Genomic DNA, 17,500 nt, shown 5'->3' with positions numbered 1-17,500 from the left:
TATCAATGGATTTGTCATTCGTCAATGGAAAGCAATTTATGGATTCGTCATTTGTTATCCATCCTGCTTTACATATGACTACAAGAGAGCATATCTATTCAGCAAAATAGGCCAGATTCACGTGCCCATTCAAGCAGGCTACATTATACAGCTCTACGTATACTGTATACAGTACATATTACAAATACAGAGATATAGTGCAGGTGGATATGTCAGAAAAAAGAGGTTTAGGAACATTTCATATAGATTTTTCCAAATTGTGTTTTTTATCAACTACAAACCCCATAGTCTTCAAATCCACCTGTTTCCATTTTTTCCCCGAAGTGGAAACGCCCAAAATCCAAGATGGCGGATATGCAGTCAGATTCTAACACAATTGAATGTAATGGAAGGACATGTCATATACATTTTTTGAATTGGTGTTTTTTAGCAACTCTTGGACCCCCTGAATACAAAACTACCTGATTCTATTTCCCCCCTTCGTTTTTAGAACCAAAATCCAAGATGGCTGACATAACATATAGCAAAAATGACATGTTTGGTGTTTTGAGGTCTCTAAAGTCAGTGTTTTTTCCTTGTATTTTTAATATTCTTGATGTATACAGGACCGTTCAGTCAGTCATTACATGAACTTTTTCAAAAATCATTTAAAATTTATAAAAAATCAACATGACATCTAGAAAACGATTGCGCACCTCTCTAGTGTATATGGCCAGCTAATGTGTCTCATCCCAAATCTGAGCTGGCCCCTTTGATAATTTTTGTTTTATATTTCTAGGACCCCCTCTGAAAACAAAACGATCTGTTTCCAATTTTTAGAAGCAAAATCCAAGATGGTCAACATTGTAGCAAAATATGAACATTTGGTATTTTCAGGTTTATTAAGCTATTGCGTTATTTTGTACGCCTATTGGTAATATTTTGATAGGCACATGACTGTCATTACATTAAATGTTTCGTCTCATAGGAAGAGCATCTGGAATTTGGGGTGACACACTGTAAATCTTGTGCGCACATGTCGGCTAGCAATTGGCTAGTTGCAAAAAGTTGGCCTGTTGCCTCCAACTAAACTCTCTAGACTGATCAGAAAGTAAAAGAAAATCCTATTAATTCATTCCATTGAACAACTGTAAAAAAAATAATGGACAAGAGGACCACCTTCATGATGTGCAGCATCATTGAGGGAGCCAGTTTCTTTTCATTTTTATGTCAATTATTTTCATAAAAGATTCACACTTGTGCCACTTATACGGATCCTCATGATGCCAAAGGTCTCACAAAGGTCAGTGTATGATAGTGTGGCAATCAGCAGTCAGCGCACCTGCCAATCTTGCACCTGAAACACAGAGGACAGACCAAGGAACCAGCAGGGAGGACAGCCAAGCCCCCTTGAGTCATGACATATGGTAGTACTTTGGGTTTGGGTTCAAATAAGGCCTTGGTTCCAAGTCGTGTGAGCCCACTCTCCTCTTCTTCACTACACATGGCTTCAGAATTGGGATGACTTGCTATGAGGCCAACATAGGCATGCCAACCGGATGAGCCATAACAGACCCACAGAGATGTGATCTCAATGGATGCTACTGATGGGTGAAGCATAATATTAGACACCATGGATGATATAGGCCTAAGTAAGTTGGGAATTATATGAGGGACGTTCAGAGCGTGTGAAGCACATGGGCTTACCGTAGGGAAGACCATATCAGGGTATGACCCATCACTACAGTTGAGGATATTCTTTGACTGTCATGTCAGAAAGCCCAGTTCTATGAGTAGAGAGCATGGCAAGATTGTTGGCATTGGAGGAATGCAACATCCCGGATAGAACATACGGTTTCACAGCCTTCAGATAAGCTGAGGCCGACCTTGAAGCAACTTTGTAGCCCTTTGCCTCGATATAGGCAGCCAATCCAGTGAATGTGCATATTACTGTACAGGTAGCACTGCATAATAGGTAGGCCTACTGTACATGAAGTGACTCATAGCAATTGTTGTTGGAACAATAATTTGGACCAGCATGGAATCCTCTGTGCTCGAATTCACAAATGAATGGCGTCAGAGTAGAGTAGAGTATCATTTATTGATTTATAGACCTGAAAGCAACATTAATGTTGATTTTGCTAAACAAAATGTCTTCCATCTTGGATTTTGTAATGGGCTTAGTTTATGTAATGGCTGACTTCACATTCATGTAACACATATTACCAAAACAAGTCAACAATGGCTTTATAGACTTCAAAATATTAAATATGCCAATTTCACCATAAATTATGTCAGCCATCTTGGATTTTGCCACAAAAAATGAAGGAAAACATTGAAAATAATTTGTTTTCTATTCAATGTTGCCCTGGAATTATAAAACAGTTCAATTGAACCTTAAAACGGCATTAATGGTGAAATTTCTACACACAATGGCAGCCATCTTGAATTTGCCACTAAATGTTCACGAAAAAAATGGAAACAGGTGGATTTGTATTCGGGGGGGTCCTAGAAGTAAAAAAAACACCAAATGGAAAAATCTATATGAAATGTTCCAAAACTTACATATCAACCTATACTAATATGCAGGGCCGGTTTTAAGCATAGGCCGGCTAGGCGGTCGCCTAGAGCGCCATGTGAAGAAGGAGCGCCGAAATGGCGCTCTCCGATGCATAATTTTGCGATATGAAGTTTTTTTTTATGAAGTCGCAATCAACAAAGCGTGGCGAAAGCGCTCCTCACGGCAAAACGCCCCTCAGCCAATAGTAATATCGCTTCCAACTGTCTCTGGGAAGTCTGTGAACCAATAAACAGACAGTTCTGAGAAAGGGGGCGGGACGAGTGACAGCGTGCGATCTATTTTGAATTTGGAGACTCACTCGAGAGACAGAGAGGGCAAGCGCAAACAGCAGTGTTCTGCTGTATGGAGAATTGTTATGTTCTCATTAAACCACTCACTGCATGATGCAGGAGTTGCAGAGGGTGTTTTGGAACTATGTGATTTAATCAGCAACCGTTTGTGATTATGGAAAGCCTAATAAGGTTATGAGGTTATGAGGTTACTAGAATTAGAGAGAAAAAGAGCTTTGTTTTTGATCTGAGAAATCGCTAGTTAGCATGCTAACATTAGCCAAGTATGCCAAGCAATGAAATCCAGTAAAGTAGCTGTTAGTAGCCTACTCACTAACACCCACCTGATATCATAATACTTAGGTTGACAAGCAATGTAAAGTAAGACTGGTGCAATGTTTAAAACAATTTTAGCTGCCACATCTCCTGATCCACATGAATTACCTGCTTGTTGTAAGCTTAAAAAAACATTGTTTCCAGACCAGAATGACATAGCCTACATGAATCATACAGAACCATGCACAGCATGTTTTCATGCTGAGTGATGTAGTATTGCAGACAAGTGAGGCTATTTACTATATTTTGTATATTATGAAATTCAATAGCATGACAGCTCTTCTCCCTTTCTCTCACCCTGTCCCTCCAGTTCAAACACATAGACAGCCCCCTTCTCATTTTCCTACTCACACATGCACCACTATTTCCAGTCCAGAAATGAAATTGGTTTGGAATCATAGACGGCACAAATGTGTAGCTTATTAAAATTGTTATGCTGCCATGCTTTGTGATGCTGTAGGTCAGTAACGTGCGGTGAAGTTTATGGCTGGTGAGGCACTGACTTTTCCAATATCAGATTTTCAAATATACAGCTACATTATTAGTAAATATTTGCCAAATAGGCCTACCGATAAGTTTCATATGTCATAGCTTTCTTAACATAAGGTAGGCCTACACATAGGCGGCGCTACAGCAAGACTGTTGGGGAAGCTAAAAAAATAATAATTAAAAAAAAACGTCATCGGAGAAACGGAACATTTCCATGCATAACTGCAACACATATCCATTCTGGCTATTATATGTTAAAACGGCTTGCCATATGCTCTTGCCGTGCGCCAATGGAACTCTCAAACGCGACAGGCACACACACGCGCACACACACACACACACACACTGAAGGCAGGGGAGGAAGACGGCTAGTTGCCAGACCATGGACTATTATCTCCCAAAAATGTCTCGAGCAATCAAATCATACACACGGATGTCCACAACTTTGTTTCTATTGACATTTTCATGCGCTATGTCACTCTACCTCCATCAGACCAGTATCAAAACTCGCAATCAAACTCGCAAAACTAATGACGAGGCAAAATGCGCACACACCGGGGGGAGACAGGAGAGCAAAGAAGCCAGCTGATTGACCATAGGTACCATGGCCAAAAATATCATATGGGTCTATCATATCCAACAGACATATCAGATGTCAGTTTTGCAGCCCAAATAATACAAAACATACATTTCTAGTTGAAGTAGCTTGTAATGATGTAGTTCGCTACATTTTACAGATGGAGCTAGCTTAATATTTCTATTGGATGTAGCTTGTCTAGTGGAGCTAAATGTTAGCTTACTACTAGGTTCTACAAGTAGCTTGCGCAGCCAGACACTGTTCTCGCTGCCTCGCACTGTACACTGTTCACTCCAGTCACACGCAGATGCCCAACAAACACAAGCGAATCTACACACATCACATTAGGCCTACATATGGTAACTAAACCACTCGGGCAGCCCACCATGATTTCAGGAAAGGTGTGCATTTTGGAGAGTGGTGTTAGCTTGGTGACAGGATAGCACAGGTGCTTTCCTTTTGAAGTGAGGGCTTGTTAGACGGAAGACAAGTAGACAACATCGATAACAACATTGCCACCAAATAGTAAACTTAGTGCTTCGGCGAGCACATCAGGGGGAAAACGGATTTCCTACCTTATTCTGTCCTGTTAATTCCTGTTACTTGAAGCTCTTAGTTTCGTTATGAAATCCACTTCCATGGTAGCAGTCAAAGTGAACAAGCTAGCCAACACTAATGACACGACGGACTGAACTTCAGATTCGCTATGACGTAACTGCCAGCAAGACTCTCAATGCCAGAATGAGATTGCGGCCAGACTGCTGCTGGCCTCACCACTGTATCTTTCAGTGGGCGTTATGCCAAAGCGTTCAGAGTAAAGAAATGATAATCACACGTAGAAAATAGTAAAAAAAATATCAGGAAAATGAGGGCACACCATACATATTTCTATTAAGTGTATAAAAACGTTTAATACAATATTACCAGGTTGCATACACAGAACGAGCAAAATGGCGCATGCGCACAAGCTTGTTAACGAGGGATTGCGCAATCCGGCGTGAGGCAAACTAGGAGTTGCCCCAAATTCAGCGTATTGGGAGCAATTTGACATGAAATGGGCAAATATTACGATTTTGGTCACGAAAATGATTGAAAATTATTGAAACTGTTTAACTACTGCACAAATAGTAGTTATGCTGCAGATGCTCGAAAACAAATTCTTGTTACTATTATTCATATTTACTGCATCTCATCATTCTCATAGGGTTGGTGAGGCACTGCCTCCCCTGCCGTATTGGAGCGCACATGCCTGCTGTAGGTAGTGTAGATAGGCTATCAATGCAGACCTCCTTGGTAGGCCTATTGTCTACACATGCATTTTACATGCAAATGTACTGTATCACTCTCCTGGCATTTCAATTTCATATTACAATTCAAACACATTGATAACCTCCCTCTCATCTGGGGTTGGGGGCCCCACCACCATCACATCCAACACACCACACAGTGAAGCTACTTTCATGCGACTCAATCTGATGTGTTGGTCGCCTGTCAAAAAGAACCAGAAATCCATTTGATGCAAAACGGTTATTGTTCTTGATGCTATTTAGTTAAGCTTACTACGGATATTACTCTTGTGTTCTGTAAGGTATAAGAAAGAGGGTTTTTTTTTTCTTTCAAAGGTAAGGCGGGGGGAGAGGGGGGCACCAGAACTCAAACTCGCCTAGGGCACCAAATAAGCCAGAACCGGCCCTGGAGATATGTACATATGCAGGGTGATAGTGAAAAAAAATCCTGAGCCTGAACTTTTTTCCCTGCTCTAACGACGACGACAAGATACTGCATAGTGACGTAACGTAGGCCTATTTTGACACATTATTCAAACATTTAATAGCCTGTGTATGACCATTATTCAAGCCTGATAGTAGAAGAAAACCCTGAACCAGTAACACTTTCTGAGATAAGAATAACCTAATGGCTAATTATTATCAATGTTTTTATTTTTGCAAACTCTGTCAAGCCTGAAATCAGGCATGGAGCCTGAATACTATCAGCTAACTAATCAGCTAGCTAATTGCTAACAAGTGCAATGAGGTTCTTAGCAGATGTTACAGCGTTTACGTACAGTATGGTGCATCTAAACCCCAAAACGGGTAGCCACATGCCGTTCCACCAGAGGAACGCTGTAATAGTCATTGAAAAGTTAACTACCATAGTAGTACACTACTGAGACATAGCCCAGGGCCTTTAGAAATGTGTACCGCTGTATCCTAAAGGGTTTTAACTTCACATCTTTAAATAACTGTACTGTAGAGCACCTGCCTACAGCTGGGTGAGGTTGAGCTTTACTTGTCCTTTAAACTTTAAAGGTCCTTTCCTGAATAAACTCTGGTCAAAAAATAAGGTCAAACATCAGTCAGCATATATCAAAGGAGATGAAATGAAGTGCCCTGCTGATGTCCAAATGGAGAGAGAGAGAGAGAGAGAGAGAGAGAGAGAGAGAGAGAGAGAGAGAGAGAGGGTGTTTGTGTGTGTGTGTGTGTGTGTGTGTGTGTGTGTGTGTGTGTGTGTGTGTGTGTGTGTGTGTGTGTGTGTGTGTGAGAGAGAGAGAGAGAGAGAGAGAGAGAGAGAGAGAGAGAGAGAGAGAGAGAGAGAGAGAGAGAGAGAGGGTGTTAGTGTGTGTGTGTGTGTGTGTGTGTGTGTGTGTATGTGTGTGTGTGTGTGTGTGTGTGTGTGTGAGAGAGAGAGAGAGAAGAGAGAGAGAGAGAGAGAGAGAGAGAGAGAGAGAGAGAGAGAGAGAGAGAGAGAGAGAGAGAGAGAGAGAGAGAAAGAGATGGGGTAGGGGGCAGGTAAATTATGGGACAGAACGAGGGGAAAGAACATGGACTGTGCCATTTCTAAAACAAGCGAGCCTCCAATGACTGCCAGCAATCCATTTCTTGAATGAAGCCAATACGCTTCCATCAAAGTAAAACCGAAAAGGCTTTTGCCAAGACCAGAGCAGACCAGACAGTGCAATCCAATTAAAACCTCCTGGAGAGGTGCTGTATTCATTGCCAGGTCCCACCAGAGAATCGACCTTCACCAGTCCCCCCCCCCCCAAAAAAAAAAAAAAACATCCTTAAAGGTCAATCGATCTGGTGATGTCTGAATCTGCCTACATTGCCACCTGGGAAAGGCAGAAGGAAATAGATAGAGAGAGAGATAGTGATGGAATGGGGAGGGTTAGAGGGTTAGAGGGATGGGGGAGAGACACAGATTGACAAGTAGAAGAAGGAGAGATAGAGGCGTAGTGACGAGATGTGGATAACAGAGTGAGAGAGATGGGGGGAGACACAGTGAAAAGGAGGAAGAGAGATAGAGAGATAGTGGTGGGATGAACACCAGAGAGTTAGAGAGATGGTGGACGGTCGGACATACATATAGTAGGGAAGGCAGGATGCACAGAGAGAAAGAGGAAAAGAAATATTGACGATAAGTGCAAGAAAGAGGGGGATGGGAGATACAGAGCGGAATAGTGAATGAGACCATGAGAAGAGAGAGAGGACAACATGGGGGAGGAAATAGTGGACATAGTGAGACAGAGGGAGAGAGAGAGAGAGAGAGAGAGAGAGAGAGAGAGAGAGAGAGAGAGAGAGAGAGAGAGAGAGAGAGAGAGTCTGAGACTGACAGTGGGACTCTATTGTATCCCCCTGTTGCGACACCTTAGTCAAGTCTTTTAACTCTGCTGTGATGCAAACTATAAACAGTATTGCACCATTGCATGTTAAGACTATCTCAGGAAAAACGTAGGTCACCCTGGAGAACCTCACAGACAATTAACACATCTAAAAGAATCTGTCGCATTTACGAACGAAAATGGCGTAAATCTAAACTGCAGGCTGACTTTGTAAACTATAAGAATCATATTCTTATGTATAACAATGAAATCAAGAAAGCTCGAAGGCAGTACTTCTCTCAGATCATTGCTGAAAATTCAAATAACGCTAAAATACTGTTCAATACCATTGATAAACTTATCAACCCTCCACTTACAATTCCTACAGAGCTCCACTCTGTAGAGAAATGCAATGAGTTTGCAACTTTTTTTAGTGATAAAATTTTAACTATAAGGAGCAATATCATACCGTCTAATACTGATGTCAGCTACATTTCTCCATGTCAATTTCTGCCCAGCCAAGCCTGTCTCCCCAGTTTTACTCCTATTCATCAAGATGAGTTAGGAGAGATAGTTCGACAGCTAGGCTCTGCTACCTGCTCCCTTGACCCTATACCTACTAAATTGCTCAAAGAGGTCTTCAGCTGTTTAGCTACTGACATTTTAAATATTGTTAATTCATCACTCCTCTCTGGTACTTTCCCTTCCTGTCTTAAACATGCATTGGTTACTCCTCTGTTAAAGAAACATACCCTTGATCCCTTAGCTTTTGAGAGTTATAGGCCCATTTCAAACTTACCATTTTTAGGTAAAATCCTTGAGAAGGTTGCCTACAAGCAGCTTTACTCTTATCTGTCCCACAACTCCCTTTTCGATGCCTACCAATCTGGATTCCGTGTGAATCATAGTACAGAGACTGCTTTGATCAGAGTTGTCAATGATCTTAAAATGGCCACTGATAACCATAAAGTATCTGTTCTGGTTCTTCTAGACTTAAGTGCTGCGTTTGACACTGTGGATCATACGATTTTAATCCAACGACTACAAGATCAAATCGGCATTTGCGGTAGTGCCCTTGCCTGGATCACTTCTTATTTAAATGGGAGATCCTTCTCTGTCACTATTAACAATTTCTTCTCTGACTCTATGGATACCTCTCATGGGATACCTCAGGGATCAATCCTGGGCCCTCTGCTTTTTAATTTATATATGCTACCACTTGGGCATATCATCCGGCACCATGGTCTTTCATATCACTCCTATGCAGATGATACCCAGTTGTACATTTCTTTTTCCCCTGACGACCCCAGTCCAGTAAATGACCTAATAAGTTGTGTCTCAGACATCAAAAACTGGATGGGTCAGAATTTTTTATTGTTAAACGACAGCAAGACAGAGATTTTAGTTGTAGGCCCCAAGGCTCGTAGAGAACATCTTTGTACGTTTTTAGCCCCCCTTCAGGTAATTCCTTGTGATGATGTCAGAAATTTGGGTGTGACCCTTGATACAGATCTTAATTTTAACAAACATATATCTGTTATCACTAAGACGGCATTTTACCATCTGCGAAATATTACTAAAGTACGTGGCCTCTCGTCTCCTCAGGACTCTGAAAAGTTAGTTCATGCTTTTATCTCCAGCCGCCTTGATTACTGCAACTCCCTATATGCCGGGCTCACTAAACAGGCACTCAACAAACTCCAACTCATTCAGAATACAGCTGCCAGAATACTGACAAGAACATCCAAATTTGGACACATCACCCCAATTCTGAAATCTCTTCACTGGCTGCCTGTACAACAAAGAATACATTTTAAAATACTTCTGATCACTTTTAAAGCAGTAAATGGCTTGGCCCCTACCTACATCTCTGACATCATCCCTCCATACCATCCTACCCGTTCGTTGAGAACATCAAATAAAGGTCTTTTATGCGTCCCCAAAATTAACACCAACACTGCACATGGTGCTTTTAGTTATTGTGCCCCTACCCTTTGGAATTCCCTCCCCCTAGAACTAAGGTCAGTGACTTCTACTCCCGCTTTTAAAAAGGGTCTTAAAACGTTTTTATTTACACAAGCTTTTGGTTGAGTTGATTTTTATTGACATTGTTTTATTTCCTAAGGGTTTTTATGTGTTTTATTTTTTACTTTGATTTTACTTTTATTCTATTTATTTTGCTCTGGGCCCTTGCAGACTATGTGGTGTTTAAAAGGTCTTATCATTGCAATGGGTTTTATTTTGTTTTATTTCTACCTATTATTATATATGTTTATATTTTCACTCAGTTTTAGTGCTGTTTTTAAATTTTCTACTTTTCCTCCTTTTAATCTTACAGCACATTGAGTCTATGTAAGCCATATGAAATGTGCTTTATAAATAAACTTGACTTGACTTGACTTGATAGTGAGAGAGGATGGGAGGGCGAGAGCGAGAATGCATATCCAGTATCCCTATTTATTCGTGATCAATACCTGTACATCGGGACAGATATAGTTCGCTCGTAATAGTCCCAAGTCGACTGCATGTCGGTGCGGTTCAGATTGGTGGCGTAAAACCTCCAGGCGGCCTGCAGAGAGAGAGAGAGAGAGAGAGAGAGAGAGAGAGAGAGAGAGAGAGAGAGAGAGAGAGAGAGAGAGAGGGAAATAAATAAAGAAGTGGAGTGAAATAAGGCATGAATAATGCATGTGCTGCAACACACACAGCTCAGGGGGGTGAGTGTAATTAAGACGCAGGTGGTCCACTGGCATGTCCAGCAGTGCAGCAGCTTCAAAGAAGCAAAGGCAAGACAACGATAGCCAGGGCCAGACTAACACGCACAGGCTAGATATGGGGTGCGTTCCAATATGCGACCTTGCGTCCTCCACTTGTGCTTGTGGCCTCGTACCAGGAAGTAATACACTGACAACAGCATTATATCTAAATATCTCGCAAAAGCTCAATTGTAAAGCCATTTTCTCATTTGCAAACTGGATGGTAAATGAAGAATAGTCCCCCAAAAATTGTTTTTGCTAGGCTGACAGCAGGGACACGTATTTGTTTTCTCCACGGAGGCGGGGCTTCAGCAAAACGTGAGGCCACAAGCCCAAGTGGAGGACGCAAGGTCACATAATGGAATGCAGGCATGGCTGCAGCAATAGGGGCCCTCACCTGCCAGAGGCCCCCTGATTGGTCAAAAGTTTAAAAAAATGGCAGAATTGTGATAATATGCGATATTGAACATTCATCTGTCGTGTTCCATACTGTTTCAAATCCTGTCAATACTCTGTGCATGGCTGACAGACACGTTATCTTTAATTCCTGGCTCGTAATCATGACACAATATAATGTTGTTGTGAAATTTGCCTTTCAGGGGGGGCCCAACAGCAACTCGTTAGCCTAGCGGCCCTGAGTCATCTTAGTCCGGCCCTGACGACAGCTCATCTGCCCTCATTTAGCATGCACCGTTTGACCAGCCAAGGGCAGGGAGCATGGCCATACTTGTCTAACGGCTTTAACGTGCCGTGGCTAGCACTGATTTAGCTGTCCACCCACAAACACCTACCGTACACACATAGAGTAGGTGACTGGACTGCATAAACCAACCCACCCCCCCCCCCCCCACACACACACACACAGACCTGTCCTGCACACTTATCAGCAAGCTTTCTCCTCTGTAGAAGCTGCTGATCCGCCAAAATCTCCCAAAAATCTGGTATGGACAGTTGTGGCGTAATAGTTAAATCACTCTTGCTAAGTCTATTTGTTTATGTACAGTATGCATAATACAATATATATGACGCACTATTGATTACAGTACGTATAGCCAGTAAGACACTCACCTGGATCAATCCAGCAGCAGGATTCCGTCGTTTTTCAAAGTGTTTCTGTCGATGTTGCTCTTGCACTTTCAAGGCAAAACCAGAGCCCAGGATTCCCTTTGAGAGAGGAGTAAGGATGACAGCATCTTTCATTCATCATTCGTTGCTACAGTACGACTGTCACAGCAGGAGAGTCAGTCATCTTCACAGCTACTTGTCTTGTGAACATTTAGCTGTCGACTGACACTGGATCTTTTCCCCTCTATCACGTTTATCAACCAACACTGTCTGTAGCCTCTTAGTGCTTACAGTTGAAGAGCTGTTTTCCAAAATGAGATAGCCTACGGTATATCCATTTTATAGAATGTTGGGAAATTGACATTTTTGTATTGGGCACTCCATTGAAATGCATTGCAAAATGCATTTTTATAGAGGTTTTAAGGTATGTTCTCAAAATATTTGAATGGCAAGAATTCACACACAGACAGTGTTGCCAGATTGGGCTGTTTCCTGCCCAATTGGGCTGCTTAGGATGGCTGTGTGCGGGTAAAAATGGCATTTAGCAGAAAAACCCGCCCAATTTTTGCCATAGAAATCAATAGAATTGGGCGGGATTTTGTGCTTCTAGGCGGGTTTTGAGCATTTTTTGGGCTGGAAATCATCAGCCTCATCTGGCAACCCTGCACATAGATGATAGGACATATTAACAGTCAATTGCAATATTAAAATGCAAAAAGTCAATAATGGTGGATATAGCGTTTTGGAAAAGAGCTCTTCAGTTCTACCAGCAGGCCAACAAATTCACAATACACTACGTACAGTATATCATGACAACACAACAATGACATTACTGAGAGTCATGAGTAACAAATTATAATGTGGTCATTATTCTTTTAGTAACAACAATCTTAAAATAGAAACTTGTATCCAAGCCTCATAGTTCTTGGAACGCCGGAACTACTTGTAACCAAGCCTCATAGTTTGTGGAATGCCAGAATTACTTGTAACCAATCCTCATAGTTCCAGGAAGGTTGGAACCACTTGTAACCAAGCCTCATAGTTCCAGGAAGGTTGGAACCACTTGTAACCAAGCCTCATAGTTCTTGGAATGCCGGAACTACTGTACTTGTAACCAAGCATAATAATTCTTAGAACGCCGGATTTACTTGTGACCAAGTGTCATAGTTCTTGGAACGCCGGAACTACTCACCGCTGGAAGTGCAAAGAATGACACACCAATGAGTGTGAAGGTCGCAGCCAAAAGCCGGCCATTCCACGTCGTCGGGTACTTATCCCCGTAGCCTATGGTGGTCAGGGTTATCTGGGGAAGGGAAAAAAAAGGGAATTTGATATTACATACGTTTGTTAGGCAAGAGCTGGGATGTCACCACTTCCTCTAGTACGAACGTGCGTATTGATCAACCATTTGTCTTTCGTAGCACAGTCATAGAGGAATCCATTACAGTCGTATGGAGGTAAAAAAAAAACAAAAAAACCCTGGCTCGGCCCGGTCGGACCGACAGTAAATCACCAGAACATCACTACAGAGGTGACGGATGAGTCCGGGGGGGAAAGCCCATTTCAGAAAGTAAATTGCATTAAAGGAACCACAATGAATGAAAGGTCGAGATACTCCCCGACCCCTTACTGACTGCATGGGTGGGTATGCAATTAAATCATCCTCCAAGTTATTGTGTTATCGCACACATCATTAGGCATCTGGACCATTCTAGAGAGGGGACATTAGGCCATCTCATCGTAATATGCCCATATGTTTATGAAAGGGATAATGCATAGGAGGGAGGGTCTCTAGAGTCACAAAGTGGCGTACTAGGTATGGTGTACTGTGGATAATTCATTAATCAACAGTGAACCAGACTTCTTTTGAAGTAATTTGAAAGAAGGACAAAACTCATTGTTAGCAGTTTTCAATACACTTTTACAGTGGCCATTACTGAATACACACACGTAGGTGTGCAATGTAAATGTAGAGATACTCTACCTCATAAGGTGCAGTGGAATAACAGGTGTATATATGTATGTACAGCCCCTTCATGCACGCCCTACCTCCAGTGGCACGCTGTAATAGTCATTAAAAAGTTAACTACCATAGTACTACAATACTATGACAAAACGCAGGGCCTTTACTAATGCACTCATTTCCATTCTGGTAACAGCAAATTTATAATGCTGTGTCTTAACGGGTTAAGGTGATGTACTAGTGTTTTAATGACATCAATCACTGTACTTCTACTTCTACTTTATACGCCTCTGTGCATACAAAATGAACTGTTGGTGTGCTCAAGTGAAACGGAACCAGCTGCTGTATTTTTATTCATAGTGTGTGCAAAAAAAAACGCTATAATAAATATCACTAAGATGGATATGAATTATTGGCATAGCTACGGTACAGCAGCAAATGAGACCAGCTTGGAAGAATTTGGATGCTGTGCAGTGGTAGGCGTCGGCCATAATTTAAACATGAGGGTTCCAGGAAGTGATCCATGAGAGGTGCCCATGTGCCATGGCCACGTCGTTACATCTGGGACTGACGATCAGCTAGGTACATCGACACGCTCCACCATGCATTACCATACTGCTAAATCAGAGCCAACCAACCTGAACCGATATGAGAAATATCCAGCCACGTCCAAACCATTTTAAAAAAAAGAAAAAACCTGTCAAGCGGCACGTTATGAAAAATGTGGCCTGTCTTAACGCTGCATAATTTATGACTAAAGCCACAGCGTTGTTGTTTGTAAAAGTCATAGTGAATCCAGAATTACTCTCAGGATATGTATGGGCTGATGTACATGGCGAAGATGATGTATGCAATGTTGCGGCGCACAATTTCCAGCCAGTGTTTTTTTCTCTGTCACTCACTAACAGTAGACAATAGATGGAGAGTGTCTTGAAAGAAAAGTTAACTTTCTCCTTTATGTAACATCTGAGGAGAGAGCACTGCATGCCTCCCCAGTGCATGCCATAGAGGACATGAGAACAAAAGAACCTTTGGAAAAAGAAGAAAAAGAGCTGTATCGCAGGATGATAAATCAAGGTGTGTGTGTGTGTGTGTGTGTAGTACAGTACAGTACAGTACAGTATGCACACACTGTATGTGTGTCTGTGTGTATGGATGTGCACATATATGTGTGGGTGCACCATAGGGCATCCATATAGGTCTAGAACATCTTGTTGTCCTCTTTCTCTGAGTGAGTTTGTACGTGTGTGTGTGTGTGTGTGTGTGTGTGTGTGTGTGTGTGTGTGTGTGTGTGTGTGTGTGTGTGTGTGTGTGTGTGTGTGTGTGTGTGTGTGTGTGTGTGTGTGTGTGTGTGTGTGTGTGTGTGTGTGTGTGCATGTGTGTGTGTGTGGTGTGTGTGTGTGTGTGTGTGTGTGTGTGTGTGTGTGTGTGTGTGTGTGTGTGTGTGTGTGTGTGTGTGTGTGTGTGTGTGTGTGCGTGCGTGTTTAACTCACCAGGCCCCACCACAGTGCGTCGGCGTAGGTCTCGAACATCTCGTTGTCCTCTTTCTCCGCCAGGTAGACCAGGAAGGAGGCCAGGATGAGACACAGGAAGCCGATATACCACGCCGTAATCAACTCCTACCGAGGACACACAACCATAAGGACACACCATGAAGACACACTTCACACATAGCCGATATACCACACTGTATTCAACTCCCACACAGGACACACTTCACACATAGCCGATATACCACACTGTATTCAACTCCCACACAGGACACACTACCAGAGGCAATTCTAGGGTCAGATGGGGCCCCAAGCGAAAATGCAAAATAATGAACATTTTAACTAAAATCGCCACTACTGTGGTAAAGTGTGGGCTGTTATCCACTATCTATAGGGCTTGGGGGCCCCAAGCGGCTGCCTGCCTTGCCTGGTGGCAAGATGCACCTCTGCACACAACACACATAGTTTATATATACCACACCATTATCAACTCCTATAAAGGACACAACACAAATAGATATACCACACCATTATCAACTCCTATAAAGGACACACAACACGCATAGTTTATACCACACCGTACACAGGACACATACACAACACACATAGATATACCACCAAGCTGTAATCAACTCCTACACAACACACACAACACGCATAGTTTATACCACACCGTACAGAGGACACACAACACACATAGCCGATATACCACACTGTAATCAACTCCTACACAACACACACAACACACATAGATATACCACACTGTAATCAACTCCTACAGAGGACACAACACTCACAGTTCACAACATGATGGTGAGGCCATAGATGTGTATAGAAGTCTTCTATACACATCTATGGATGAGGCCACCAAGTCAAGCAGTGTGTGTGTGTGTGTTTGTGTGTCTGTGTCTGTGTGTCTGTGTCTGTGTCTCTGTGTGTGTGTGTGTGTGTGTGTGTGTGTGTGTGTGTGTGTGTGTGTGTGTGTGTGTGTGTGTGTGTGTGTGTGTGTGTGTGTGTGTGTGTGTGTGTGTGTGTGTGTGTGTGTGCCATAATCAGCTCCTATGAACGACACATGACACTTGACATGAACAGTCTGAGGTCTCTATTTCGTATGTCCACATACAGTACATCAACACCTAACATCATGTTCAACAAAAACGGAATAGTACAGGCAACTCCAAGTGAAAACGAGGAAGTGAATTAAAAAGCCTTTATTATCTTATGGCTAAAGCATGATTAAAAGAGCCAACATGTTTCGTCCAACTGGTCTTCATCAGGGCTTTGTCTCTAGACAAGGTGTATGGCGGCCTCACCTATAACCTGATGAAGACCAGTGTGGTCGAAACATGTTGGCTCTTTTAATCATGGATTATCCCGTTTTTGTTGAATTGGACTGACCCCCGCAAGAGCACCCAATATACTTGAGAAGATACTGCAACTTTTTTGAGCTACCAGCCATCTTGTGTTTAATAACGTAACATCATGTACTTGCATAGTACATATGCACAATACATACCCTAATCCTAAGGTACAGCTCAAGTATATATGTAATGCTGTATGCTGTTATATAGCCTACTTTATCAAAGCTAAGAGAATTAAAAGAGCTAAAATAGTTAAAAGAGCACTTATAATGCAACTGAGACAAGGACGTACAGTGTAACCAAAAAAGTCTTCGGGAAGGAAGAAGATGTACCAGCAGCTGTGAAAGACAATGACAAAAGTAGGCTAAACACACTCAACTAAAAAATAAAAAATAAAAAAAACATTTTAAATGACAATTTGGGTCAGATTTTGCCCAAAAACCAACCCCACTCTTTTTCTATTGTACCTCATACTGACAAAAGTTTATTTCACCATCTCCCAAAAGACATGTTTCGGCATCAAGGCGTCCTCAGTGAGGACAGATCTTTCCTGTCAAGGACACTCAGTTTTAATGCCATATATTTCAATGCTGAAGATGGATGGTGTGTGTGGGTGTATGCGTGTGTGTTTATGTGCTCGTGTGTGTGTGTGTGTGTGTCTGCTTGCGTGCATGTGTGTGTACATTGCTGTGCGAGTGCGTGTCCGTGTGTACATTGCTGTGCGAGTGCGTGTGTATGTGTAGGGGTTTCGGTAGTTTAACAACAGATCCACATCACAGAACAGATACGCTGCAGTGGCACGTCGTTCTTCACAATCTGCCTTCACAGGGTGTTCAACATCTCACACAGTACACACATGAATCCCTGCCAATAGCATAGCAATTACACATATGTTTATTTGATCGTGTGAGATACAGTGCCACAACAAATGTCACATTGGCACACATGGCAACAAGCTCCCGTCATGGCGCCATTTCAGTCAGTCGACAGCCACAATCCGTATCAATCAGATGTTACCATTCAGTGTATGAATGAAACA

The 17,500-nt window shown here is 42.2% G+C and overlaps 1 protein-coding gene across 1 annotated transcript in view; it reads right to left on the bottom strand.

The window, feature by feature from the left end:
• The window catches only part of LOC134462238 (potassium voltage-gated channel subfamily KQT member 2), a 113,577-nt gene that overhangs the window by 29,066 nt on the left and 67,011 nt on the right, over positions 1-17,500 (bottom strand). The window contains exons 5-8 of the mRNA XM_063215163.1: positions 15,104-15,229; positions 12,840-12,950; positions 11,651-11,746; positions 10,304-10,398 (exon numbers count right to left, since the gene is read on the bottom strand). Coding sequence (XP_063071233.1) covers positions 10,304-10,398; positions 11,651-11,746; positions 12,840-12,950; positions 15,104-15,229 — 428 coding nt within the window. The remainder of the gene's footprint in view (positions 1-10,303; positions 10,399-11,650; positions 11,747-12,839; positions 12,951-15,103; positions 15,230-17,500) is intronic.

The sequence above is a fragment of the Engraulis encrasicolus genome, chromosome 14 (genome assembly GCF_034702125.1).
Source record: "Engraulis encrasicolus isolate BLACKSEA-1 chromosome 14, IST_EnEncr_1.0, whole genome shotgun sequence".
NCBI lineage: Eukaryota > Metazoa > Chordata > Actinopteri > Clupeiformes > Engraulidae > Engraulis > Engraulis encrasicolus.
This window is presented reverse-complemented; position numbering and strand designations above follow the sequence as displayed.